This window comes from Sorex fumeus, unplaced genomic scaffold (genome assembly GCF_029834395.1).
Source record: "Sorex fumeus unplaced genomic scaffold, SorFum_2.1 ptg000051l, whole genome shotgun sequence".
Taxonomy (NCBI): Eukaryota; Metazoa; Chordata; class Mammalia; order Eulipotyphla; family Soricidae; genus Sorex; species Sorex fumeus.
The window spans coordinates 5340085-5364508 of NW_026606108.1; the positions used below are offsets into that span (position 1 = coordinate 5340085).

Here is a 24424-nt window from a genome sequence, read left to right on the forward strand (position 1 = left end):
GGAGCCAATGTGATGCCAGGAATCCAGCCCAGGCCAGCACCTGGTGGGTCTGCACCCTCACCACAGTCCTGGCTCCCATCGGCAGTCCAGAGAAACCAATACATAATCATGGAGGTCAGTGAAGGTCATGTGGGTGCCACCCTAGAGTGACTCAGAGCCCCAAGTGCTCCAGAGTTCTGGAACTGGCCCTACTTCATCTGTGAAGTAGTGAGGACATTGACATCCATTCAGGAAATTACTTTTTAACTGAAACGTCTGTGGTCTGCTGCTCCTTCTCTCTCCTGCTCTGAGAACAGTCATGGGTGTAGCCTGGTGCCACCCTGGTACCTGCTGAGACCCCACAGTCCAGCAGGGCGGAGCCTATCAAGCAGAGACTTCCTGCCTGTGAAATGTGGGTCCAGCCCTGGTCCCCAGAGTGCTCCTTTGGCTTGGGTGCCGCTGAGTTCCTAATGCGTCTGTTATATGTGGAACGGGAGCCGCCCCAGCTCGTAGTCGGAGCCTGATTGAGGAGAGATTTGATGCCGTTTCTGCCTCAGTCTCAGCACCCCAGAACCCTCCTCCCTGGCTACAGCAATCAGGGTGGGGCTGGCTCTCAGGTACACACAGGACCCCACGCCTCGTGGGACACCTGGAGAATTCTTGGGGAAAGAGTGTGGGAGAAGACAGAGGCCAGGGACTTGCCTTGTGGTCTGATCGCACCTGCAGGATCCTGAACCCAGGATGTCAGGCTCCTCCCGTTTTCTGCTTCAAGATTCAGGGAAGTCGGTTGAGGCCAGAGCAATAGGACAGCAGATGAAACCCGAGTTTGATCCCAGGCACCCCTTAGGGTGCCCCGAGCACCACCAGGTGTAATCCCTGAACACTGCCCAAGTGTGCCCCAGAAAACAAGATTTGTCGAGCCAAAATGCCCAACAGATTCCTTGTTTTCAGAGGGTGGAGGGTTTGTGGCCCCCAGAGCCACATGTGGCGATGCTCTGGAGCCCAGCCCAGCCTTGTGGGGGATGCACCTGAGGCATTATGCGTGCCAGGCTGGCTCTCTGGTCCAAGGGGCAGTTGGCCCCATCCCAAGTCCGAGCTGCATGGAGGTAGTTTCTCGCAAGGAAGGTTCTTGGCCCTCTCAGCACACTCGGCCTCTGCCTCAGCACAGCTGCAGTCCTACACTGGCGTTTCCTTGAGAGAGAAAAGCGGCAGCAAGGGCAGGAGAGCTGGCCTCAGGCATGGGGAGCGGTCCCAGCACTCCCAGCTCTGGAGCGAGCCTGGCCAGCCCGAGGGCCACCCACTGCAGGCAGCAGCCTTCCCGGCCAGGTCTGAAGGCCCTGTCTTTCCAGTCAGCCATCTTTACGGATTTGGTTTGGTGGACGCGGAGGGCCTGGTGATGGAGGCGAAGAAGTGGAAGGCGGTGCCCGCGCAGCACATGTGTGTGGTGGCCACAGACAAGAGGTCCAGGTGAGCCCCTGAGTTTGCACCTCTCTCAGCCCGGAGGCCTTGGTGGAGGAGAGCATGCAGCCAAGAAGCCCTTTGGTGCACATGTGTCTAGGCGAGTCTGCGTGTCATTGTGTTTGTGTGTGCGTGTGCATGTGTCAGTGACTGTGTGCGTGTTCATGCATGCATGTGTGCATGTGTGTGCATGTGTGAATGCATTTGTGCAATGTGAGTGTGTGGGTCTGCATGTGCATGCATGTATGTTTGTGTATGTATGCAAATAGGTGTGTGCATGTGTGTGCATGCATGTATGTGTGTGTGTGTGCATATGTGTGTCCGCTTTTGCTCCTCTAGAGTACAGAGCCAGGAACGGGAGTTCTCACTGCTCTCTTTTCTTTCTTGAAGCTCCCACACAGTGCTTTGCTAGACCAGGTGATTCAGTGCCAGACTCAGCCCTTGTGTGTGCAAACTCCATGCCGTTGGCCCTGCATCATCTCCCAGCCCCTTGTGATTTGCCGGTTTCCTTCTTTCTTCCCTTAGTTGATGTGTCCAGTGGAGATATGGGTCTTGTACCGCTGGGCTAGGCTCTCGGTCCTCTGCTCTCTAGGTCACACTCCCATCGCCCGGGGCTCCTGCACACACTGGTCATTGTGTTCACCAGAGTGCTCCCCTCGTTCTCACTCTCTATGCTCCAGCTCTGCTCAGGGCTGCACTCAGGAACTACCTCTCCTGACGGGCTCTGGGTACCCTGTGGGGTGCCAGGGATCGAACCTGTGTCGGTCCTATGCAAGGCAAGTGCCAGACCTGCAGAACTGTCTCTCCAGCCCTGGCCCAAATCTCTTAACTTGGCATCTGTGCTGTTTTTTATCTTTGTTTAATTTTTTTGTGGGGGGCACACCCAAAGGTGCCCAAGGGATCCCTAGTCTTGGGTGTGGCAGGCTGTCAGATGGGATGGAGGTAGTGGGTTCTCTCTTCTCTCTGCCCTTCAGGCCTGGGCTTGCTTGTGCCATTGACTGAACATTCTGGCCCAGGACACCGGGTGTGGGGCCCCTGGGAGCCCGGGTGGCCCCCCCGGGTGGCCAAGTGACCACAGTGCCGCGAGCCCTGCCCTCCCATCTCCCACCAGGCAGCTCCTGAACGGAGCATTCTTCTCCGGCCAGAAGCCTCTTGCAGTGGTGCCGGGGTGGCGCGGGGTTATTTTTATTTATGTTTTATTTTGTGTTTTAAGCGTGAGCTTGGCCAGTCTAGACAGCATTGGTTGGGGAACCAGCCGGAACGTACAGAGCGACATTGTTCCTGCCCTTTGAGGGAAGAAAGGGCCTGGCAGTCCCTGCTGGGGCCAGAATCGCACCTCTGTTCCGATGGGAAATCGTCTACACAGACAGAGCTCTCCCTCCAGACGTCTCACAGCCCTACTGAGGTGGCCCAGGGACAGGGACAGAGAGGCAGAGGGACAGAAACACAGAGACAGGCGGAGACATAGACAGAGACAAACACACAGAGAGCCAGAGAGACAGTGCAGAGACGAAGGTGCTGACCTTGCGTGTGGCCAGCCCAGAGTCCCCCCCAGCATCCCATAGGGCGGGCGCCCCTCACCCCACCAGGAGTGATCCCTGCGTGCAGAGCCAGGAGTGATCATTTTATTCTCTCATTTCACATTGGGGGGAAAAAAGCTCCCGATTTAAACATTGTGTATTAAAACACTTTATAGCCCAATTAATCATGGAGCGGCCCATTCTAAACGCATATACTCAATGAGCCTTTTTTCCCCCTTAGTTAAATTCTATTTGCAGCCTAAAGTGATGTGCTATGGCTCCATAATCAAAAGTCGTCACGTCGATGGGAAGTTCCTTACGGGTGCTGGCATGAAAAGAAAGTACACAGACTCTGTCTAACCCCGACCAACGGATCACTGCAAGAGCCTTCCTTCCAGGACAGATCTCAGCAGTGCTGAGATCACAGGGGCCGGTGGCGCTGCCACACAGGGCACGTGCCTCCCCCAGCCCAGTCGCATCTCTGGGTGACCCCAGGTCCCGCCCCACTCGCCTCCCACCTAGGCTTTGAGTGCCCAGGGGCGGGTGGGTCAGTGGTAGACTTTTGGTCTTTCATCCTCACATCTTGCACTTGGTCTCGTATCGCCCTCCCCCACCCACTCCCCAGACAAGACCCATGTCTAGGACTGACGTGGTGTCTGCTCCATCTAGGGAACGTTCTAGAATGTTCTGGTGGAAGTGACTTGTGAATAACTGGAGCCAGGCGCTTGTCATCGATGTCGTCCAAGGGGGAAAGTGCCTGGAGTCTGTGTAGTAATGCCCATCCGTTCCCGTCTCTGCGGAAAGGGCAGTTCAGGAGCTGGCCAGGGTGCGGGGCCCACGCCTGCTTCATGGGAGCTGTGTGGTCTCGGGCAGCGTTCTCGACCTCCCTGTGGGTGCAGGGGGTCAGTGCTTAGAAATTTCCCAGTGTGCTGCTCACTCAGGAATGTTCCTGCTGGTATCACATGTCTTGTGACACATCAGTTCGAAGCCACCCTTTGTTTTTGTGGGTGTTCTGAAGCCCCCGTCAGTGTCGGGGCCTCTCCTGGTGGCACTTGCCCCACTGCACAGCTCCGTGCTTAGAGGCTCTGGTGCTGGGGGGCTGAGCATGCCCATCATGCCACCCAGCCCTTCAGCGGCCTCCCCGACCCCCAGGAACAATCTTTGGTTTTTCTTTTTGTTTGGGGCCACACCCAGCAGGGTTCAGGGGTGACTCCTGGCTCTGTGCCCAGGATTTATTACTGTTGGCCTTGTGGGGTAGGTGGGCTCTGCAGGGTGCTGTTGGAATTAGATCCAGGTGGGCCCTGTGCAAAGTGCCCTACCCACTGAACTATCAGGCCCTCAAGACCATAGTCTTTGAACCGGAGCAGTGGCTTTCCAGAAAGCTCTAGATGGGGCGGTGCTTTTGGGCACTGCTGGAACTTTCCCAGGGAGGCCCTCTCGGTCTCTGCAGGGGTGCAGCCTGCAGGGTGGGGGTCAGGGGTCTGGGTGCCCCCCTCCTGCGCCCCGTGAGCCCCAAGCCTGAGACCCTACCTCCGCCTCATGTAGGAGCATCCCCGTGGGCCAGACGCTGCGCACCACGGTCCAGACGGCAGCCTGCGCCGACCGCTCAGACCAGCGTGTGGCCTTCCTGGAGCATGTGGTGGTGCGCGCCTCCATCTCGCACCCGCGCCGCGGGGACCTGCAGATCCACCTCATCTCCCCATCGGGCACCAGGTCCCAACTGCTGGGCAAGAGGTACGTCCAGCGGGGGTCTGGGGGAGGGCCCTGCGCCAGCGAGCCCAGACCCCCCGTGCTGGGTACCAGTCTGGGTACCAACCTGGCCGTCTGCTCGATCGGGTCCGGAAAGGCGGCCGCTGCCGCTGCCGTGTGAACGCCCAGCCCTTTCCCGGCCTCTCAGGACCCCACCCCGGGGGGCGGGGGGACCGGGGCTAGGGAGGCGGCGCCTGGAGGCAGTGACTCTGCAGCTCACCCCGGACTCTGTGCCCCAGGAGTCGCGCGGGACCAAAGGACAGCCCGAGGCCTCCTGCGGGCAGCACCCCATGCGTCCTCCCAGCAGGGGTGCTAGGGGCAGCACCCACCTTGGCCAGGCGGCTCCTGGGCACGGAGCACTGTGAGCATCACGGAGGGGGGCCTTGGAGCAAGATCCTCTCCGAGGTCGAGGAGAGGGGGCGCACCCCCATTCCCTCCCCTCCCTCTCACCCCCACCCACTTTCTCCTTTCCTCTTCTCCCTTTCCTCACCCCTTCTCTCTTCCTCCTTCCTTTCTCCTCTTCCTCCGCCCCCCCCACCTCTCCTCTCCCCTCCTGAGCCACCAACCCTGTTGTTGATGGTGGCCCTGGTGTGGATGTGGACAGGATATGTTGCTGTGCCGGGGGTGCAAAGAGTCCAGCGCCCACAGACCCCAACATTGCAACGTCTTCTTGGGGGACCCCTAGAGGGACCCAGTCTCGGTCAGCTTTCGGCCACGAGGCCGGGCTCTGGAGGCTGTTGCTGGGTGGAGGGAGCAAGGACAGAAGTGCTGGGAGAGACCCCCCGCACCACCACTGGCTATGAGGGAAGGCAGGGCTACTCCACGCCCTGGCCAGGACCTCCTGGGGCATGTGCCTTTGCCTTCCTGCCCCCTACCATTCTGGAGACCCACAGGTCCCAGCGCAGAGGCCACAGCACGCGGGCTCTGAGCCCTCACCTCCTGCCTGTGTGGTGAGGAGGGGCCTCGCCGCCCCCCACCCCCTCACCCCGGCCGGCCTCCCGTTGCAGATTGCTGGATCTTTCCAACGAGGGCTTCACCAACTGGGACTTCATGACGGTGCACTGCTGGGGGGAGAAGGCCGAGGGGGAGTGGACCCTGGAGATCCGGGACCAGCTGTCCCAAGTGCGCCACCCAGACAAGCAAGGTCAGTGGCGCAGCCCTCGCCCAGGACTTTCTCCCCACTTTTCTGTTCTTCCTTTTTTTTTTTTCTTTTTCAGTGCCAGGGATCCAGCCAGGCATGGCTTTACCCCTGGCCAGCTTCCTCTTCATTTCCCCCTCTGTGAACCGGAGATGTCTTGGGGCGGTGATTCTTTGTCTAGGGGTCTTCCACAGAGATACTGTTCCCCCCACCCCATGAGGTCCGCAGTGCTGCTGGTATCGTGTTGGGTTGAGTGGCGTCTCCATCATTCACAGCCCACGCCACTGCCTCATCACTTCCACGGGACACCTCCCCTCCCCCGTGCCACCCCATCCCCACTTCCTGCCCTTGTGGCTTTCCCTGTTGAGTGTTTCTCATATGTGGGGCCACGTCTCGTGGGCAGGGAACACATCTCCACATCCATTCGAGAAGGCGCCCTGTTCCGTCGCATCAGCATGCCGTGCTGTTTGGGCCTTCGTCCATCGTGGACAATCAGTCGTCTCCACATAATGGCCCACGTGTAGGAGCCGCCATTGGATACTCGCGTCTCAAACGGTTCTGTTCCTCTCAGCCCAGGAGGAAGTTGGCGCAGAGAGGGGGGCTGGTTTGACTTTGTGCGGCAACTGGGCCTTTGACATTCCTGCCACCAACGTACGAGGGTTTCCACCTCCCCACGTCTTTGCCAGCATTTGATCTCTTTTCTCTCTCTTTTTGAGCTCTAACCCTCCTCCTGGGCATGAGGTTGTGGCGCTTTGTGGTCTGAGTTGGCATCTCCCTTGCAGTGATGCCAGGCCATCGGGGCATCTTCTGTGGAGAGCCTGCTCATCCCGTCTTTTGCCGTTTTTCAGTGGCGTTGTTTCGGATCAGAGTGATAGTACAGCAAGAAGGGCGCTTGTCTTGCACGCAGCTGACTTGGGTTAGTCCCCAGCACCTCTTAGGGATCCCTGAGCCCAGCACAGAACCAGGAGTAACCCCTGAGCACTGTTGGCCGTGCTACTCCTCCCCCAACCCCCCCAAAAAAATGTTTTAACTATTCTGAGACCTTTGCTCTTCTACACAGATTATAGAAATGGACATTGTGGGGAGTGGGGGTGCGGGCCTGGGCCACAGATTACAGTGCTCCGGAGAGGAGCTGGGGGCTGAGGTTGGCGGGAGGTGCAGCTAGCTCTTTAACCCCAGCGCGGGATTCCACGTGGGTCTCGTGGGGAGTGTCTCTGTCCTCTCGTGATGTTTATTGAAGTCCTGCTGCCCTGCAGTTTCATATGTGCCTCGTTATAAATCAGCATCTTAGTCGACGCTGTGAGTCTCCACTCCGTCTGGGTCTGCAGCGTCCAGCTTTATTCCATTAAGTTTTCCAATCCATGGACGTGCATGTCTTCCCCATTATTTCGGACTTTTTCTGTTCTTTCCACAGTGGTTTGTCGTTGTCTCTCTGCATGTATTTCTTGGAGTCAGTCTGTTCCTAAGCACTTTGTTCTTTTCACGCTATTATAAACTAAAAGGGGCTTTTGCATTTTCTTTGCCTATTATTTCCCTGGTAATTTTTGCACCCTTTCTTTTTTTGGGGTGGGGGGAGATGGGGGACACATCTGGCGATGCTTACAGCTGACGCCTGGCTCTGCATTCAGGAATTACTCCTGGCAGGGCTCAGAGAACCCTGTGGGATGCTGGGGGTTAGACCCAGCTCAGCCTCATGGGAAGGCCAGCACCCACTCTGCTGTGCTCTCATGCCCCCTTTCTTAACTCTTCTTTTTGTTACTATTTATTGGTCTAACCCATCCTTTGGGCCTGGAGAGAAAAGTGGAACCATCGATCAGCCCTCCCCTGCCATACACACATCACACACACACACACACACACACACACACACACACACACACACACACCCCTCAGGGAAGTTGCAGCATCCAGAACATTTAGGGTGGGCACAGGTGAGATGGGGAGCCGGACATGGGGTAACTCACTCTGCTCACAACCTGCCCTGTGCGGCATGGCGCCCGGTCCACGCACAGTGGTGCATTCTGGCAGGCAGGAGCTGACCTCCCATCAGCATCGCGGTCTGGCAAAGGCCACCGGGACCACAGGGGTTTCCACATTGCAGTCCGTGAGACTGCTTGTCCACCAGATCCCCCCGGGAGGTCCAGGCAGCTTGCAGGCACTAGGTCCCAGCCAGCCTTGGGGCAAGAAATGGTGCTGCAGACAGAGACACCATGTTCCCAGGAGGGCGCAGGCTGGGCCATGGGCATGGCAGATGCCTCACCCTGTCCTGCCTCTCCAGCCAGGGCCTCTTTCCTTTGGTGTAAGTGGACCAAGGGACTGGCTCTCAGTGTACAGCCAGGACTCAGGAACAGTGCTCTGCCCTCTGCCTCCTTCTCTCACACCTCCCCGTGAAACAGCGCCCCCCAGGCAGAGCCTTGCCCACGTCCAGGACCAGACAGCATAACCCTCTCGTTTTATGATCTAGAGGTCCACTCAGGGTAATAATCTAATCACCTTCTGTTTACCTGCTTGTTGACAGACCAGACTATTTTCCTGACTGCGCCCTGTGAATGAGGGGAAGGTCATCGTTTGATTTTGCAGTGGATTGAAGGAAATCTTTATTCATTTTTTTAGTCAAGGGGGAAAATTAAAAGTTAGTTTAAACAGAAAATGAGATCCAAAACCCAGGGCCTGGAGGGAGAGCTCCGTGAGCTGAGCACATGCTCTGCATGGCCCCAGGCCTGGGTCCAATCCCCAGCACTGCTTGGTAACACTGAGCATCACAGGGAGTGATCCCCAAGCACAGAGCCAGGCCCCCAAGCACCACCTGGTGTGTCCCCCAATCACACAAAGCCAATAAAGCCAGGACCTCTGACTGTCTGGATCCCACCATCCATGGTTGAATAGAGGCCAATAGTACCTTACAGGGTGGCAGAGCCTTAATATGTAAAGAGTGCTTGCAAGCAAATGACTACGCAAGCAGCCCCTAGGAAAAAATATGCCAAAGAGCCTAAAGAGACAATTTGTAAGAAAGGTCTGGCATGAGTAGAAGCTGTGGCACTATGTGGCATATCCTTGACTCGGTGCTCTGGCACCAGCCCTGGGGCTTGCAGATGGTCCCCTAGTCACCCATGGGGTGGAAGCGCCTGAGTGAGTGCAGGGCCCTACCATGCCCCACTGGGAGAGATCCTGAATCATCTTGGCCCCCTAGGGTCTGTAGAAGCATCCTGCAGGGACGGACCTTCCCAGCATGCACTGGTGTAGGGCAGCTGCTTCTGGAAGGTTCAAAGCCTATGGGGCAGCACTCTCCCTCCACACCTTCAATAGAGAAGAAGCTGCTCCAGGGCCAGGGAACTCGGGACCCCCGAGGGCAGGGCTGCAGTGTGAGGTGCAGGTCCAGTTGTCTCCAGCCTCGGGGCTCCAGGAATGGCCATGGGAAGCGCCTTCCTGTTCCCAAGCCGGCAGGCAGAGTGCCTCAGTCCAGGCAGAAGGAGCAAGGGCTGCTCCCCGCCACACTCCGTGGCTCTCCTTGAAGCTCAGCCCAGGACACCCACCTCCAGCTCTAAACACCCTGGTCCTACTTCCCTCCCACAGACCCAGGTGTAGACGCTGGCCCACCGCCTGAGGTGCCCAGGGAAAGTGCCTGGATGTCAGCCCGGCCGGCAGGCTCAGCGAGTCGGGAAGGGCAGGACCACAGGCCAGAGGCTGCCTTGCGCCAAGACGGGCAAAACCTGGCCACCCTGACAGGGAGTGGATGGCACTGGTGTCTTCTGCTGAGTCCCTGGCCGGCCTGGACATTGGTCCTCTCTCAGCCTTCGTTGCACCCCTGGGCTGTGGGGGGCGAGCAGAGACCCTGTCCAGGGGGTGAGGTCCTTGCTTTGCATGCCACAAACGCAGCTCAGTACCAGCATGGTGTATGGTCCTCCTGAGCCCCACCAGGAGTAAGCCCCGAGCACAGAGCCAGGAGTCCCCTCAGATCCACCAGGAGTGACCCCTGAGCACAGAGCCAGGAGTCCCCTCAGATCCACCAGGAGTGACCCCTGAGCACAGAGCCAGGAGTCCCCTCAGATCCACCAGGAGTGACCCCTGAGCACAGAGCCAAGAGTTACCTGAGCACCACCAAGTGTAGGCATAAGATTTTTTAAGTGAGAGCTTGGTATTCCTGTGTATGTATGTATGTACATAAATGTCCACACACGGGAGTGCACAGAACAGCTTTACTGAAATATAACTCATGTGCCCAGGATCCCCCGATGTGTTCCGGCCGATTGGTGTCTGTCTGTCTGTCTGTCTCTGTCTCTCTCCCCCTCTCTCCCTTTCTCTCCCTCTTTCTCTGTTTCTTTCTCTCCCTCCCTCCCTCCCTGTCCACCTATGCACCTGGCCCTGGTAACTTTGAAGCTCGCAGCCCTGGACTCGGAATTCAGTTCCATGGGAATGAGAAACCGAGCCTGTTTCTCTCTTCTCCACCCCGGCTTCTCTTTGTCTACTGGGTTTCAAGGAAAGAATTTCTCCTGCTTGTTTTAAATACGGGCCCCGGGTGAAGAAATAGATTTTTTCATTGTTGGGAGCCTGTTTCCTGGCCAGAGCAAGCCCCAGGAATGCAAAGTATTAGCTTAATCTGACAACCCCCCTCCCCCGTGACCTGCTGTGTGTCGCCTACAGAAGCCCCCTGGAAGCATCTCGGTCCAGCGCTGAGTGCCAGGAACAAAACCTCCGCTCCCACTGCTGCTTCCGGGGGCCCACTCGGAAGCCTCCATCCTCACTTTCCGGAACTCTTTGTGTTGCAAAGCATCATCCTGTTTGCTCCGTGCGAATCCAGTGCATGGCGGGGAAGCCGGGGACATTCTGGAGGGTGACAGGAAATCCAGCGGCAGCGCCATGAGCCGTGGTCAGCCTTGGTCTCTCACGGTGCACCTGTCCCATGATGGGCCATGCCATGGGCATCTGAGTCTCAGCCTATGGATCAACTGTTCTTTCTTTCTTTTTTCTTTTTTTTTTTTCTTTTTGAGTCACACCCGGCGATTCACGGGGATTACTCCTGGCTCTGCACTCAGAAATTACCCTTGGCGGTACTCAGGGAACCATATGGGATGCTGGGAATTGAACCCGCTTCGGCCGCATGCAACGCAAACGTCCTACCCACTGTGTTATTGTTCCTTCTTTGAGAGTTCCAGGAGCCATGGCGGGGAGCCCAGGAGACAGAGCCGGGACTCTTGGAGCCTGTCAGGGGCCCGTGGGGCATGGTGGGTCGGAGCCGTGCACCTTGTTCTTTCTTCGTGGCTTCCAGAGCAGGCCTGCGGGAAACCGTCCTCCTCGGCGCCAGTGCTGGGGCCTACGGCCTGGCGCTCTGGCCCCAGGGTGGGCCCTGGACGTGCCTCCTTCCATCTCAGCCTTCCTCCTTCCCCCCAGCTCCTTCTCTCCCTCCTCCTCCGATGCCCCCTCATCCCCCTCCTCCTCCTCTTTGCCGACCTCCTTCCCTTCCTGCTGCCTCTCCTCTGCCCTGTTCCATCTGCCTGTCCCATCCTCCTCCTCCTCGTCCCCCTCCTTCCCATCCCACTCTGCCCCACCCTCTTCCCCACTCCTCCAGGCTCCCGTTTGAAGGTGCCTTTGCAGACCTGTCACTCTCCTGCCTTAAGCGTTGCTCATCGCTTCATCCCTGTAATGACCACCTGGCAGTCGGGTAGGGCAGGTGTTCAGGTACTCGCCCATCGCTGACCCAGGATTGATCCTCAGCACTGAAGCTGGTCCCCTGAGCCCACCAGGAGTAAGCCCCGAGCACAGAGCTGGGAGTGAGCCCTGAGCACAGAACCAGGAGTGACCCCCAAGCACAGAGCCAGGATTGAGCCCCGAGCACAGAGATAGGAGTGATCCCTGAGCACAGAGCCAGTAGTGATCCCCGAGCACGGAGACAGGAGTGAGCCCCGAGCATAGAGCTGGGAGTCAGTCCCGAGGACCAGCGGGTGTGGCCCCAAAATGACAGAGAGCAGATGTCTCTCTGGTGTGGCTCGAAGGTGCTGCTGGCCGTGTGTGGCCCTCATGTCCCACCTCAGGCGGGGGCGGGCGGCTACGGGCCTCCGTGAGTCTCGGTGTGTGTCTTGCAGGGAAGCTGCGCGAGTGGAGCCTCATCCTGTATGGCACGGCCGAGCACCCCTACAACACCTTCAGCACCCACCAGTCCCGCTCGCGGATGCTGGAGTTGGCCACCCCTGAGCTGGATGCCCCCAAGGCTGTGCCGGCCCACACCGAGGGGCCCGAGGATGAGGAGGAGTACACAGGTGAGGGTGGGGACCCTCGAGAGCTGTCAGCAGCACCAGCTGGCTCCGCAGGGAAACCGAGGCAGGAGGCCTCTCGGGTCCATCTCACCGGCCACTCCTGACTCAAGTCCATCCACACTGGTGCGCCCCTGGCTGGAAATGGGGAAGGGACCAGGATGGTGGGCTGGGGTGCGGCTTGCCCAAGGACCCCCAGGCCTCGCAAATGCTGGAAGCGCCCTCATGTCCAGCTGGCTCTCTTTCGGCTTTGGTTTCTGGGCACACCCAGCGGTGCTCAGGACTGACTCCTACCGCTGTGCTCAGGGATCACTCCTGGACAACATGGGGATTGAATGGAGGTTGGCTGTGTATCTTCCAGACTAGGCACTGGGGTTCTATTTGTTTGTTACCTTTTGGGCCAGAGGGATGGTCCGGCTGGGGGAGCCATATGTGTGAGCGCTGGGGTCCCAACTCAGTGTGACCGCGTACACAGCAAGCGCCCACCCCACTGTCCTGTCTCTCCGGCCCCGTCTTTAGTTTTTATACTGGGAACTGGGCACTTCTGACCAATACTTGAGCGCTGGTCCCTCCCCTGCAAGCCTGGTCAGGCAGGTTCCCTGGTCCATTATTTCAGCAACTTGATCAGTGCGGGATGCTCCCAAGAGTGTGGAGGCTCTGAGCTTCCAAAAAGGGGGGAAAGTAAAATTTCACCTAGGTGCAGCAAGGATGAATTACGGCTGGTTCCGTATTAAATTTCTTCTTCCCTTCCTATAAGATGGAGCATTGAATTATGTATAGACTAATTTTCTGTTTCTCCTATAATTTATAAACTGTGGCAAGGTTCAGTAATTATTCATAAACGACTTTCTCTTTTCCTTCCTTCTCTCCTACCAACCTTCCTTCCTTCCTTCCTTTTACAACCTTCCTCCCTCCCTTCCATTCTCCCTTCCTCCCTTCCTTTCTTCTTCTCCCCTCCTTCTTCCTCCCTTCCTCCCTTCCTTGAGGATACCTTAGGGCTCCAAGTAGTCCCAGCTTCATAGCGGTGGGGCCCAAGGAAGGCCCTGAACCCTCCTCAGGCTGGGGGGTCAGAAAGATCCTGCTGGGAATTAGGGTTCCAAGAACAACAGGAGCTTTGGGAGCCCAGCTTGGTGTGGGGGGCTTCAGGGTGCCATCAGGGAGCAGTGGGGAGGGGCGAGGGCCCAGCATCTGCCCCACCCTGGTCAGGGCTGGCCAGGGTCTGCAGAGGCCCCTGGTACTGGCTGGGACAGGCCCTGCAGGGCCGAGGCACAGCCCACAGACTGGGTGGGGGGGGGGGGCTGTGCTCTGGGGTCTCCTGCAGAACCCTGGGGCCTGGTGTGCAGAAGGGAGCAGGGGTGGGCAGCTGAGCACCACCACGATGAGTTCCCTGGGCCCGAGCAGAGCTACATCACACCCAGATGCTAAGGGGGACAGACCCAGGAGTGTCCAGGAGTGACTCCCAAGCTCCCTGGGGAGGCCCCACAAAATCTGATGCAACCACAGTCCCCACACATAGCCGGGGTGGGGCTCTCGCTGAGCCCCTCGAGAGGGAAGGGCCTGGAAGGGGGAGGTGTGCTGGGGCCGGACATCCCCAAATGCCTTCCTCCCCACCACTTCCCCAGTTCCTTGGGCCCCGAGTTAGCCAGGGGCAGTGAGACTGCAGGGATGGAAGTGAAGGGACGGGGCAGGGGAGGACGCCGCCGCGGGCTGAGCTCAGCTCACCCCACCCCGCGGACATGAGGTCAGCGACCCACCCGGGGCCCCCAGGGGCAGCCGCACCCCATGATCGCATGGAAAATTCATCTGTGCCCCCCCACACACATGGTGGGGGTGCCCCCTTGGCCCATCTGCTATGGAGGGCCGTCCCAGGCTGTCTCTGACGCAGGGAGTGACCCCAGGGAGGGCTGCCGACCACCCGCCCAGCCCCCTCTCCACACTGCCCCTCCACCCACCCCTCTGTCCAGGCACACATAAGCGTAGGTGCCCATCTTTCCTGGGCCCGCTGTCCACAGGCTGATCATCTCCCTGTGCCCTGCCGGGACTCTCAGGCCCTTGTCCCTGGAGCCCGAGCCAGGCCCAGCTCTCCCTTGGACACGTGGGTGCCCCACCCTCACCGATCCCTGCCTCTCGGGAACCCGCACTGGGCAGGCCAGCCCTGGGCCCGCAAGAGGCCCCCTCCGTGACCCTGCGGCGGGGTCGGGGGGGTGTCTTGAAGGTGCATGTCACCCGGAGTGCGGCGACAAAGGCTGTGACGGCCCCGGCGCTGACCAGTGCTTCAGCTGCGTCCACTTCAGCCTGGGCAGTGCCAAGAGCAGCAGGTAAGAAGCTGGAGCTCCAGCCTTCTCCACCGCCTCCCCCACGCCCCCGGGCCCAGCATTTGCCTGAGGCTCCATGCTCTGGAATGTTCCAGGGTGGCCACACAGCTTGTGACCAGGCGGGGTGGGGCCGGTGGCGCCCGTGTTTCTACTGGCTTTCACTTGACACATACGAGTTGCGTGGGCCTGGAGGGGCCGATTCTGTCCTTAAAATTCCAGGGGTCACACATGGGGAGATGGGGCACCCACCCATACCCCTCTCATATGGGGAGCGAGGCTGTAGGACTGTAACTCTGTCCCCTGAACAGGGCAGAGACCAGGGCCCCTCCCCACTTCAGGCTACATTCCCCAAAGGTACCATCAGAAGGGTGGATGGTGCTGTGACAGAAAGTTCCAGAATTCAAGTACAGAGGGCTGGAGCAATAGGACGGCAGAGAGGGCATTTGCCTTGCACAAGGCAGACCTGGGTTCAATCCCTGGCACCCCACAGGGTCCCCAAGTACCACCAGGAGTCATCCCTGAGCACTGCTGATGGTCACCCCCAAACAAACAGTAACAGAAATCGGGTGCAGTAAGCCTTGAACCAAGCCGATCAGAATGGCCTGGGTCCACAGAGACCAGATTCGTCTCTGCCCCTGGGTTCTGCCACAGAGAGCCCTGGTGCTCCAAACCCCAAGGCGCTGAACTTCAGAACCAAACCTCACCTCACTGAGCCCTGGAACCAAACCCCACAGTGCTGAGCGCCAGAACCAAACCCCACAGTGCTAACCCCAGAACCAGACCCATAAACACTGGTCTACGGCCTGCCAGCAGCCCTGTAAGCATGGATGGAGTGTGTGGGCAGAGAGCCCTGAGTGTGAACCCAGTGACCCAGAGCCAATGAGCAGTGCACCCGAGACTCTGGGCCCCGAGCACTGACCCTCCCACGCAAGGAGCAGAGCTGGCTAGTACTTTGGGGGTCCACCGTGAATCAAACCCCTGGACGGCACCACCATCTGGGGGCTGCCAGGGTCTCTCCCCAGGCCACTCTCCCTTTGGCCATTTCGCCCTCTTGAGCCCAGCTCCTCTGTTCCTCCCGCAGGAAGTGTGTCAGCGCGTGTCCCTCCGGGTACTTTGGGGACACAGCGGCCAGGCGCTGCCGCCGGTGCCACCGGGGCTGTGAGAGCTGCCTGGGCAGGAGCCCAACCCAGTGTCTGTCCTGCCGCCGCGGCTTCTACCACCACCAGGAGCTGAGCGCCTGCGTCACACTCTGTCCCGCTGGCTTCTACGCGGACGAGAGTAAGTGACAGGAGGAGAGGAGCTGACCCCAGCCCCAGCCCGGGGACCGAGGGAGCCATGGGTGGGGCAAGGACAGAGCAAGTATGGGGAGAAAGTGCGCTGGCAGGGACACAGCAGAGGCCCAGAGGGACAGTGAGAGAGAGACACACAGAGGGAGACAGGCAGGGAGACAGAGAGAACCCCCTCAGCAGAGTCTTGGGGGTCTTCCTTGTGGGTCTCGGGGCTGTCGGGAGGGGAGTGTCTGCTTTCTGTCTATGAGTTCCTTCTGGGAGGGGGGGAAGCGGGAGGCAGGCGTGTTACTAGTTCCAGAACAGGAGGGAGATGAATATAGATTCCTGAAAGAGATTCAGGAGAAAAGGATGGGTTGGATATAAACTCTCCGGAGCCCATGAGAAGGGGTGAGGGGCATATAACCTTCTGGAGCCCGTCAGGAGAGAGGGTGAGATGTGTGAGTGCCCCTGGGTGGCTGCAGCTGGTCGGCCCTAGGAACTGCGGGCAGTGGGGCCCTGGGTTCCCAGCACAGCTGATGGTGTAGGCAGGGACAGTCTCAGCCTGGCGGGCACTTAAGTTGTAGGGATTCTTTTGTGGGGGGTGTTGCTAGGCCACATCAGTAAGTGCCCATCTATAGGGGGTGCGAGCCTGGGCTCCTCATGCGGAACCTGGACCCCAGTGTCCTGGGCTCGCCCCTCGGGGACCTCTCAGTTTGCTGGGATTCCCTCCAGGATTCTTTTTCTCTCCTCTCCTCCAGGTCAGAAAAACTGCCTTAAGTGCCACCCAAGCTGTAAAAAGTGTGTCGATGAACCAGAAAAATGCACCGTGTGCCAGGAAGGGTTCAGGTAAGCCGCCCATGCCAGTGAGGGCAGAGAGCAGGCAGGGGGCGGGCTGGGTACCACAGCACTGGCCTCACATGTATGCACCCCTGGGTCCCACCCCCACACCAGAAAATGGTAATAAAAAAGAATGACATGGGGCTGGAGCAATAGCACAGCGGGGAGGGCGTTTGCTTTGCATGCAGCCGACCCGGGTTCGATTCTCAGCATCCAGACCAGGATTCCCCCAGGGCTGGAGAGACAGTGCAGCAGGCTGGGCACTGTCCCCCAAGCACCACCAGGAGTAATTCCTGAGTACAGAGCCAGGAGTAACCCCTGAGCATCACCAGGTGGGACCCAAAAAGCCAAAAAAAAAGTGACATTGGAGGCAGAAAATAAAGCACTGGGGCAGGGCTTAGTCCCCAAATGACCATAGCAGGCTTTGTTCCATTCTCGCCACCACCAATGGGCCTCCGAGCACCACCATGAAGGATCCCAGCGCACGGAGCCGGGTGTAAGCCCTGAGCACTGCTGAGTGTGGCCCAAATCCCCCCTCCCCACAAAAAAAAGAGAAAAGGTGACTCAGGAAAGCTACCTCACGTCAGCCCTGTCGAGACACCAAGAGGCCATGAGCTCGGTGCGTGACCACATCTCCATGCACAGACTCGGTGCCCAGGATGCTTCCCCAGCTCACAGTCCCTTCCGCTGATACCCCATCTCCTCTTCACCGTGGCTTCCAGTCAGCAGAGCTGGGGAGCCTTGAGGTATCTCCACGGGCAACTGCTGCAGACCGGGTCGGCGTGGGCCACGCCAGCCACAGAGCCCTGGCCCGTGCTGCGTAAGGGAGGGAGTGTGCAGGGCTGCGGGGAGGCCTCACTGACCCCATCCTCCAGTGCTCTGGGCTCTCAGTATCCCAGAGTCTGCAGCTGAGCAATGCTCGACTGCAGGACCCAAGGAATGACTGGGACCCAAGTTCATTCACGCTGCTTGAGACCCTCTGCGCCTTGCTTAGCCCCCAAACGACCAGACCCCCTGGAACCAGCGTGTCCCAGTTCACAGAGAGGCATCGTAGCCACAGAGATAAGTCAGCCTGCCCTGGGTCAGGCTTCACAGCTGAGAAGTGGCAGACTATTCTAGAACACTCTTGAATTCCTGCCCTCCTCTGCCACTGTCCAGGGGGAGCACAGGTGCCCTTGGGGGTGCGGAGCACCAGCCCTGAGCAGGCCTGTTGCTTCTCGTTGCTACTTTCTGTTCACGTTCACTGGACACTTGAGCAAGGGGTAGGCCAGAGCCCATCTGGGTTTCAGCCTTGGCCACCCCGTAGCTGCAGAAATGCCAGGGGGCAGGGGGGACCAGAGCCAGGGAGACCCAGCCAGCATGTCTCCAGGGGTACCACATGTGCTCCATTGGGTTCCCGCTGGGACACCAGGAAGAGCGGGACAGTGGAGGAGGGGGCCAGGATGGGGGGCTGCTCGGAGGAGGATGCTCTGCTGCCAGGTCCCGGGGACCCGTCCTGCAGGCCTCCAACTGGCTTCAGGACAAGTGGCACCTGCCACATCGGCTCCCTCCTGAGAGGCGCCGGTCGCTGGATCCGGGCGTTGGATGGACGAGGTGCTCTAGCCCTGTGGCTCCTGTTCCAGCCTGGCGAGGGGCAGCTGCATTCCCGACTGTGAGCCCGGCACCTACTTCGACTCGGAGCAGATCAGGTGTGGGGAGTGTCATGCCACTTGCCAGAGCTGCGTGGGTGAGTCGCCCCCGCGTGCAGGGCGGGCTCCATGGGTGGGTCCCCTGGCCCATGGTCTGACTCTCCTGATACCCAGAAAGCCCTGGGGGCTTTAGGGCTTCTGGAGTGCCCTAGATGAAGACCAGGGCCCTCCCAGGGCTGGAGAGACAGTGCAGCGGGCTGGGCACTGGTCTTGATGTGCAACTTCTGTTCAGTCCCCGGCACCACAGATGGCCCCCTGAACACGAATTATGGCCCCTAAGCACAGAGCCAGGAGCCAGCCCTGAGCCCTGCCAGCTGTGTGCCCCTGGCTCCCCCAAAACTGACCAACAGTCTCCCCACATTCCCAAGATAGGAGGAGGGAACGATAGGAAATGGAGATTTTAAGTTTTATGGGTCTGGAAAGGTTGCAGAGGGGGCCGAGGCGATAATAAAGCGGGGAGGGCTTGCCTTGTAAGCCGCTGCCCCAGGTCCAGCACCCCATGTGGTCCCCCAAACCCGCCAGGAGTGGTCTCTGAGCACTCAGCCAGGAGTTAGCCCTGAGCACCGCTGGGTGTGGTCCCCAAATAGGAGGAACAACAACAACAACAGCAACAAAATAAAGTGTTGGTGGGGGGGGATGTGATGATGGTTGAATATGGGGAGTGTTATGTGATAACTACATTTCACCTCAAACTCGGGGGGGCCTTTCAAGCACTCAGGGGCCATGAGATCCAGCACCCAGACCCTGCTGTGCCATGCCGTGGGGGCACAGAGGTACTAGGGGAGGGGCCAGGACCATACTCAGCGGCGTGAGGAATCAAACTCACAGCCCTTTGGACCAGCGCCCAAGGCCTTCAGCTGGCTTGTTGAGTGACAAACAGAAACCCCCCTACGGGGCAGTCTGGGGTCTCCGGCACGAGATGGGGCAGCTGGGCGGTGGAAGACCCACGACTCAGGCAGCTGTGAGTGGAAGCCGGTCCTGGGGGCGGGGGTGTTTTGGAGAAGCTCCCTCACACTTACTCCGAACACTTCCTCCAAGAGGAAAAGATCCCCATCAACAACTTTATGTGTAGCGTAATTTCCCCGCAACGATCATAACGCAGATGTCTGCCAGGCGCGGTTTTTATGCAGAAGAGCAAAACAGGCATTTCGTTTTATTGGGTGCCGCAGTGCAGTGAGCCATGAGAAGTGTTATGAGTTTGTGGGCTCAGCCACCAAGCGGGGGGCGCTGCCTCCCCCCTGCACCAGAGTCTCCTGCAGAAACCCAGGTTGGATTTTTACCCGCAGGATCTACTTGGAAACTGTTTGATAGGGGCCAGAGCCATGGGACAGAGGGGAGAGTGCTTGCTTTGCACATGGCCGACCTGGCTTCAACTCCATGGGGTCCCCTGAGCACCACCAGGAGTGAGCTCTGAGCATTGATTGCCAGATGTGGCCCCAAAACAAAAACTGCTCGATTTCTTGAAAACACGGGTTGGCCACATAGAACCCATGTGGATGTCCAGTGTCACTGAGGGACGCGCCAAGGCTCCCCCTTTTGGGGGGGCCACCGCCCCAAGAAGCAAGTGGGGGGGAGGGCTGCACACCCAGAGTGCTCCTGACTGTGGGCAGCCGTGCCCTCCTGGCGGCCAGCCCTGGGGCTTCCTCTGAGCCCACCTGAGCGCAGATTGACTCAGGAGCACCTTGCATGTCCGTCCCAGCCGCGCCCTCGCTCCTTGCAGCCGTGGGGTTCCGAGCTTCCATCCCTACACTGCCGCATGCAAACTGCCTCTCGCGAGCAGCTGTGGCGCCCTCGACTCTCTGCCGTTCTTTCTAAGCTCTGGCGTCCACGTGTCCGGCCCTGGCACAGCCAGGAGGGACCCCAGTTCCCTGCTCTGGTCCCACAGCCACCTGCAGAGCCATGCTGGGATCACGGCGCATCTGTTCTCAGTTCTGGCTCTTGCCTGCCCCCTGGTGGCCCAGCCGCAGGCCACGGTAAAAGGTCCATGATGCCCGCTGACACGTCGCCCCCCCTCCCCAGACATATTTGATGGGAGAGTATTTGATGGGAGGGATGGTAAGGATAGACCTCTCCTCTGCCCAGGTCCACGTGGCTGGTTTGTCCCTGTCACCGACTAGGACCTCCCCGTGGGACAGCCAGCAGGACGTATGCCACATCACCAGGTGTTGCCTGGACACCCGAGGGGCAGCTCTGCCCCCAGGGCACACTGTCCAAGGGGCATAAGAGGAATTAGCAGATCAGAGCCCGGGAGCTCAGGGGCCAGGTGCAGCCCTGCATGCAGGAACCAGGTGCATTCTCCACCCATAGGGGCCCCCTGCCCTTATTTTATTTTCTTTGGGTTTTGTACCGCACCCGGCAATGCTCAGGGCTTACTCCTGGCTCTGCACTCAGGAATCACTCCTGGCAGTGCTTGGGGGATCCCATGGGCTTCCGGGGATCAAACCCAGATCGGCCACATGCTAGGCAAGCGCCCTCCCTCCCCGCTGTGCTGTCGCTCCGGCCCTTCTGGGGCTCCTTGGGACATCGGAGGGGATGGAGACAGCGCTCACTGAGCTGGGAATGAATGAATGAGCAGTCAGACAGGACAGCACAGCGTCTCCGTCCTTCAGCAGTGCTCCCAGGGAGCACTGGAGTTGAGTGCCCTGGGGTGGGGCCTGTCTGCTCACACACAGGTCGGTTTCCTGGGAGGGAGATGCTGAGTCAAGCTTGTTTTCTTGTCCTGAGGCACACGTTCAGGAACCTCTGTTCTCGTGCCTCCGTCTGACCAGGGGTCGAACTCGGGGCTTCATCTCCCAGGCCGCCCCCCTGTCACCGAGTCGCACCCCTAGCTCGCCTCTGTTTTCTCTGGGCACATTTCCGTGCTTGGGGCCACACGCAGCAGGCTCACCCATGAGGGGGGACCACGGCTGGGGTGTGGGCGGGGCAGTCCCGCATTCCAGGAGGGGCAGAAGGGGGGCCCGTGCAGGTAGGTGGGCACCGGGCAGCCTGCGGCAGTGCGGGGTGGGGACACCCAGGGGCTCCCTGACCTCTGCTCCCCCCACAGGGCCCAGCCGCGAGGAGTGCATCCACTGCGCCAAGGACTTCCACTTCCAGGACTGGGAGTGCGTGCCGGCCTGCGCCTCCGGCTTCTTCCCCGAGGAGATGCCCGGCCTGCCCCACAAAGTGTGCCGGAGGTGGGCGCCGCTCCCCTCTGATCCAGGAAATCCCCTTGGCGGGGCCCTTTCCTGGGGTCTGCAGAGGAGTGGGGCGGTGCAGGGGAGCGAAGCTGGACCAAAGGCCAGAGCGCGGTGCCTGGCATGGAGCCAACTCGGGTTCCAGCCCCGGCACCCCATAGGGCCCCCCAAAGCCCCGTCAGGAGGGATCCCTGAACACGGAGCCAGGAGTCAGCCCCGAGCATGGCCTGGTGTGACCCCAGAAAAAACGAATCCCCCACTGACGGCAGAGGGCGCCCTGCTGATGGTTCGAGGAATTAAGGACTGAGGAAGCACTGACTTAGATACCGGAGGGTTCTGCTTGGAAATCTCCTTCAAGGAGAGGCCTGAACATCAGGCACAGGGCCGACACAGGTTTGATCCCGGCATCCCATATGGTCCCCGGAGTGACCCCTGAGCACAGAGCCAGGAGTCAGCCATGAGTACAGAGCTGGGAGTCAGCCTTGAGCTCTTCCCGTGTGGCTCAGCAACAAAGTCCGCAATAACAGCAAGGTAAACAGCTCAGGGTCTGTGTCAAGGAGGAGGGAGCACTGGCAAGGCGCCCCCTCCGCCCTGACCTGCCCCCTCAGGGAGAAGCAGGCCCCCCCCCCAGGGCAGGCGTTCCCCCAGAGCAGCTCAGGCGTCGGCTCGTCCTGCCCGTCCCCCAGAACGGCTTAGACCTGGGTCATGCTGTCCCAATGAGACCTGGCCGGGACCACACCGGGCTGCAGCCTCGTGTGGACAGGGTGGGGAGCGCGGGTTGGGGGCTTTGAGGATGCTCCTGGCCCCCTCAGCAGCCGCCCTCATGTCTCCCCAGGTGCGATGAGAACTGTCTGAGCTGCGAAGGCTCCAGCCGGAACTGCAGCAGATGCGCACCCGGCTTCACGCAGCTGGGCTCGTCCTGCGTCACCAACCACACCTGCAGCAACGGTGAGCCCGGGACGGACACAAGGCTGGGAGCCAGGGCGGGGTTGGGGACTGTCCCGGGCCAGCACAGGGCCAGGATGGGCTGTGGCTGTCGGGGGCCAGCACGAGGTCCCCAGGAAGGCTGCGTGCACAGGACTGGGTGCAGGCTGACTGGGGGGGCCTTGGCTCCACGTGTTGTCCCGAGCATCACGGGGGTGGCCTCCAAGCCAGAAATAAGGCCAGACTCAGTCCAAGTCCCTGCGGGCCCGACACCCCTCACTTTTCTCCCTGGCACTGTGGGGTGTGGGGAAGGGGCCTGCCCGCCGTGGGAGCCCAGGAGAATGGGGGGGGGAGGGTTGGAACCGAGCTTGAGTGGGGGCCCACTCCCTGCGGCACCGGGGTTGGAACTCGGTTCGCGTGTCCCGTGCATGCCTGAGCTTCTGCCCCGCGTCCAGGCCGGGGCCCTGACCTCATCTGCGCTTTTCCCGCACAGCTGACGAGACCTTCTGCGAGATGGTGAAATCCAACCGGCTCTGCGGGCGGAAGCTCTTCATCCAGTTCTGCTGCCGCACCTGCCTCCTGGCGGGCTAGGGGCGCCCCCACCCCACCCCGCCCCGCCGGGCTCAGGACCAGAGGCCAGTGTGGGCAGCTGCACCTGACCCCCAGGAACAGGACTCCCCACCTCGTGACTCAGTGGTGGGCCTGAGGGGGGCGTGTTTCGGAAACCGCAATCACCTCTTCAGAGTCAGCTTGCTCAGTCCATCCTTCTGGCAAATTCCGACCTACAACTGGAGGCCTCGGGAAGCCACCTGGGGGGTCAGCTCTGGGCCACTGCGGGCTCACTGCGCTTCCAGACCAAAGCAGGGAGGACTGGCGCTCGGCCAGGCTCCCAGCCCTGTCTCCCGGCCAGTCTCGCCAGGCCCACGGGCCGTGTGGGCACAGTGTAGACGAAGTTGACTTGGGGGCCGGGAGGTGTGACCCCTGGGCTGCTGCCTCTGTCTCCAGAACCAGCTTCTGCAGCAACGGCAGCGACAGCCAGAAAGGCCTCGAGCATCCCTGTATGTAGACGCCGAGTCTCGGGGGCCCAGATCCCCACCCCAGGAGACGGTGCTTCCTGAGCTGGGGCCCCAGGAGGCGAGGCGTCCCAACCACACCCCACCCCAGGACCCTGATGCCAGTTTCCTCTTTCCCAGCTTTCAACCCGGCCCAGGGCAGACACTCACCCGCCCATGGTGCCCCATTTTCCCGAACTGACTTTCCAAATCCGTTCTGGCCTCTGATCATTATTTTCAAGCTGGGTCTCCAGGGCCTGCACATCTCCTGAGCTGGCGGCACGGTTGCGCTTCTTTCTGCCAGACCGGAAGGCGTTTTGGAAGCCACGTGTCCTCGTCTGTTCCGAGGTCCAGTTCATCTCTTTTTACTGACATGCACGGAGCCGCCCGTTCCACTCCCTACAGTAGGGGAGGGGGACATTTGCCTTAAATTTTTTCCAGCTCCTTCTCCTTTTGGTCCTGCTGCTTCCCCCACCCCCTCCCCTTATGAACTGTAACACATGCCTTGTCCCAGGGGGCTGGGGCACCCGGGAGTAAACCCAGCTGTTGTTTATTGAATCCACAATTCTGAGACAGACATCAAGCAAATACCACATTAACCCTAAATTAATAAAAAGTTGAAACTTCCTTCTCATGGCCACGGTCAGCCTTGGCCTTGCAGGCATGCTCCAGGACCCAGGAGTGTGTGAAACAGCCCCCCACCATTTGGGGGAGAGTCTCTGGGCTCAAGCTGAGTCCCTCTTCATGCCACAAAAGCCTGGTTGGGAGCGGGGGAGCCGCCAGCAAACTTAGCTTCAACTTAGCATGCAGGAGACCCAGGCTCCTTCCCCAGCACTGCCAGGAGCCATCCCCGAGCACTGACCAATGAGTCTTCCAGGGAGGGAGGCCAGAAGCCTTGCATGCAGCCAAACTGGGTTCAAGCCGCGCATCTCTTAAGGCCCCCTGAGTCCCATCAGGAGTGATCCCTGAGCGCAGAGCACCCACCTCAGGGCCTGGGGCCCGTTTCCCAGCTCCCCTCTACCCCACACCACCTGCACTATGTAATGGCCACACAGAGGTGAGCCCCTAGCTCCTG

The 24424-nt window shown here is 59.8% G+C and overlaps 1 protein-coding gene across 1 annotated transcript in view; it reads left to right on the plus strand.

Annotated features, from left to right (window-relative positions):
* The window catches only part of PCSK6 (proprotein convertase subtilisin/kexin type 6), a 90665-nt gene extending 66689 nt beyond the window's left edge, over positions 1-23976 (plus strand). The window contains exons 11-21 of the mRNA XM_056124360.1: positions 1329-1446; positions 4503-4691; positions 5714-5850; positions 11925-12098; positions 14308-14410; positions 15489-15685; positions 16434-16521; positions 18135-18238; positions 21244-21373; positions 22209-22321; positions 22791-23976. Coding sequence (XP_055980335.1) covers positions 1329-1446; positions 4503-4691; positions 5714-5850; positions 11925-12098; positions 14308-14410; positions 15489-15685; positions 16434-16521; positions 18135-18238; positions 21244-21373; positions 22209-22321; positions 22791-22888 — 1451 coding nt within the window. The 3' untranslated portion in view covers positions 22889-23976. The remainder of the gene's footprint in view (positions 1-1328; positions 1447-4502; positions 4692-5713; positions 5851-11924; positions 12099-14307; positions 14411-15488; positions 15686-16433; positions 16522-18134; positions 18239-21243; positions 21374-22208; positions 22322-22790) is intronic.
* Positions 23977-24424: the final 448 nt, after the last annotated feature.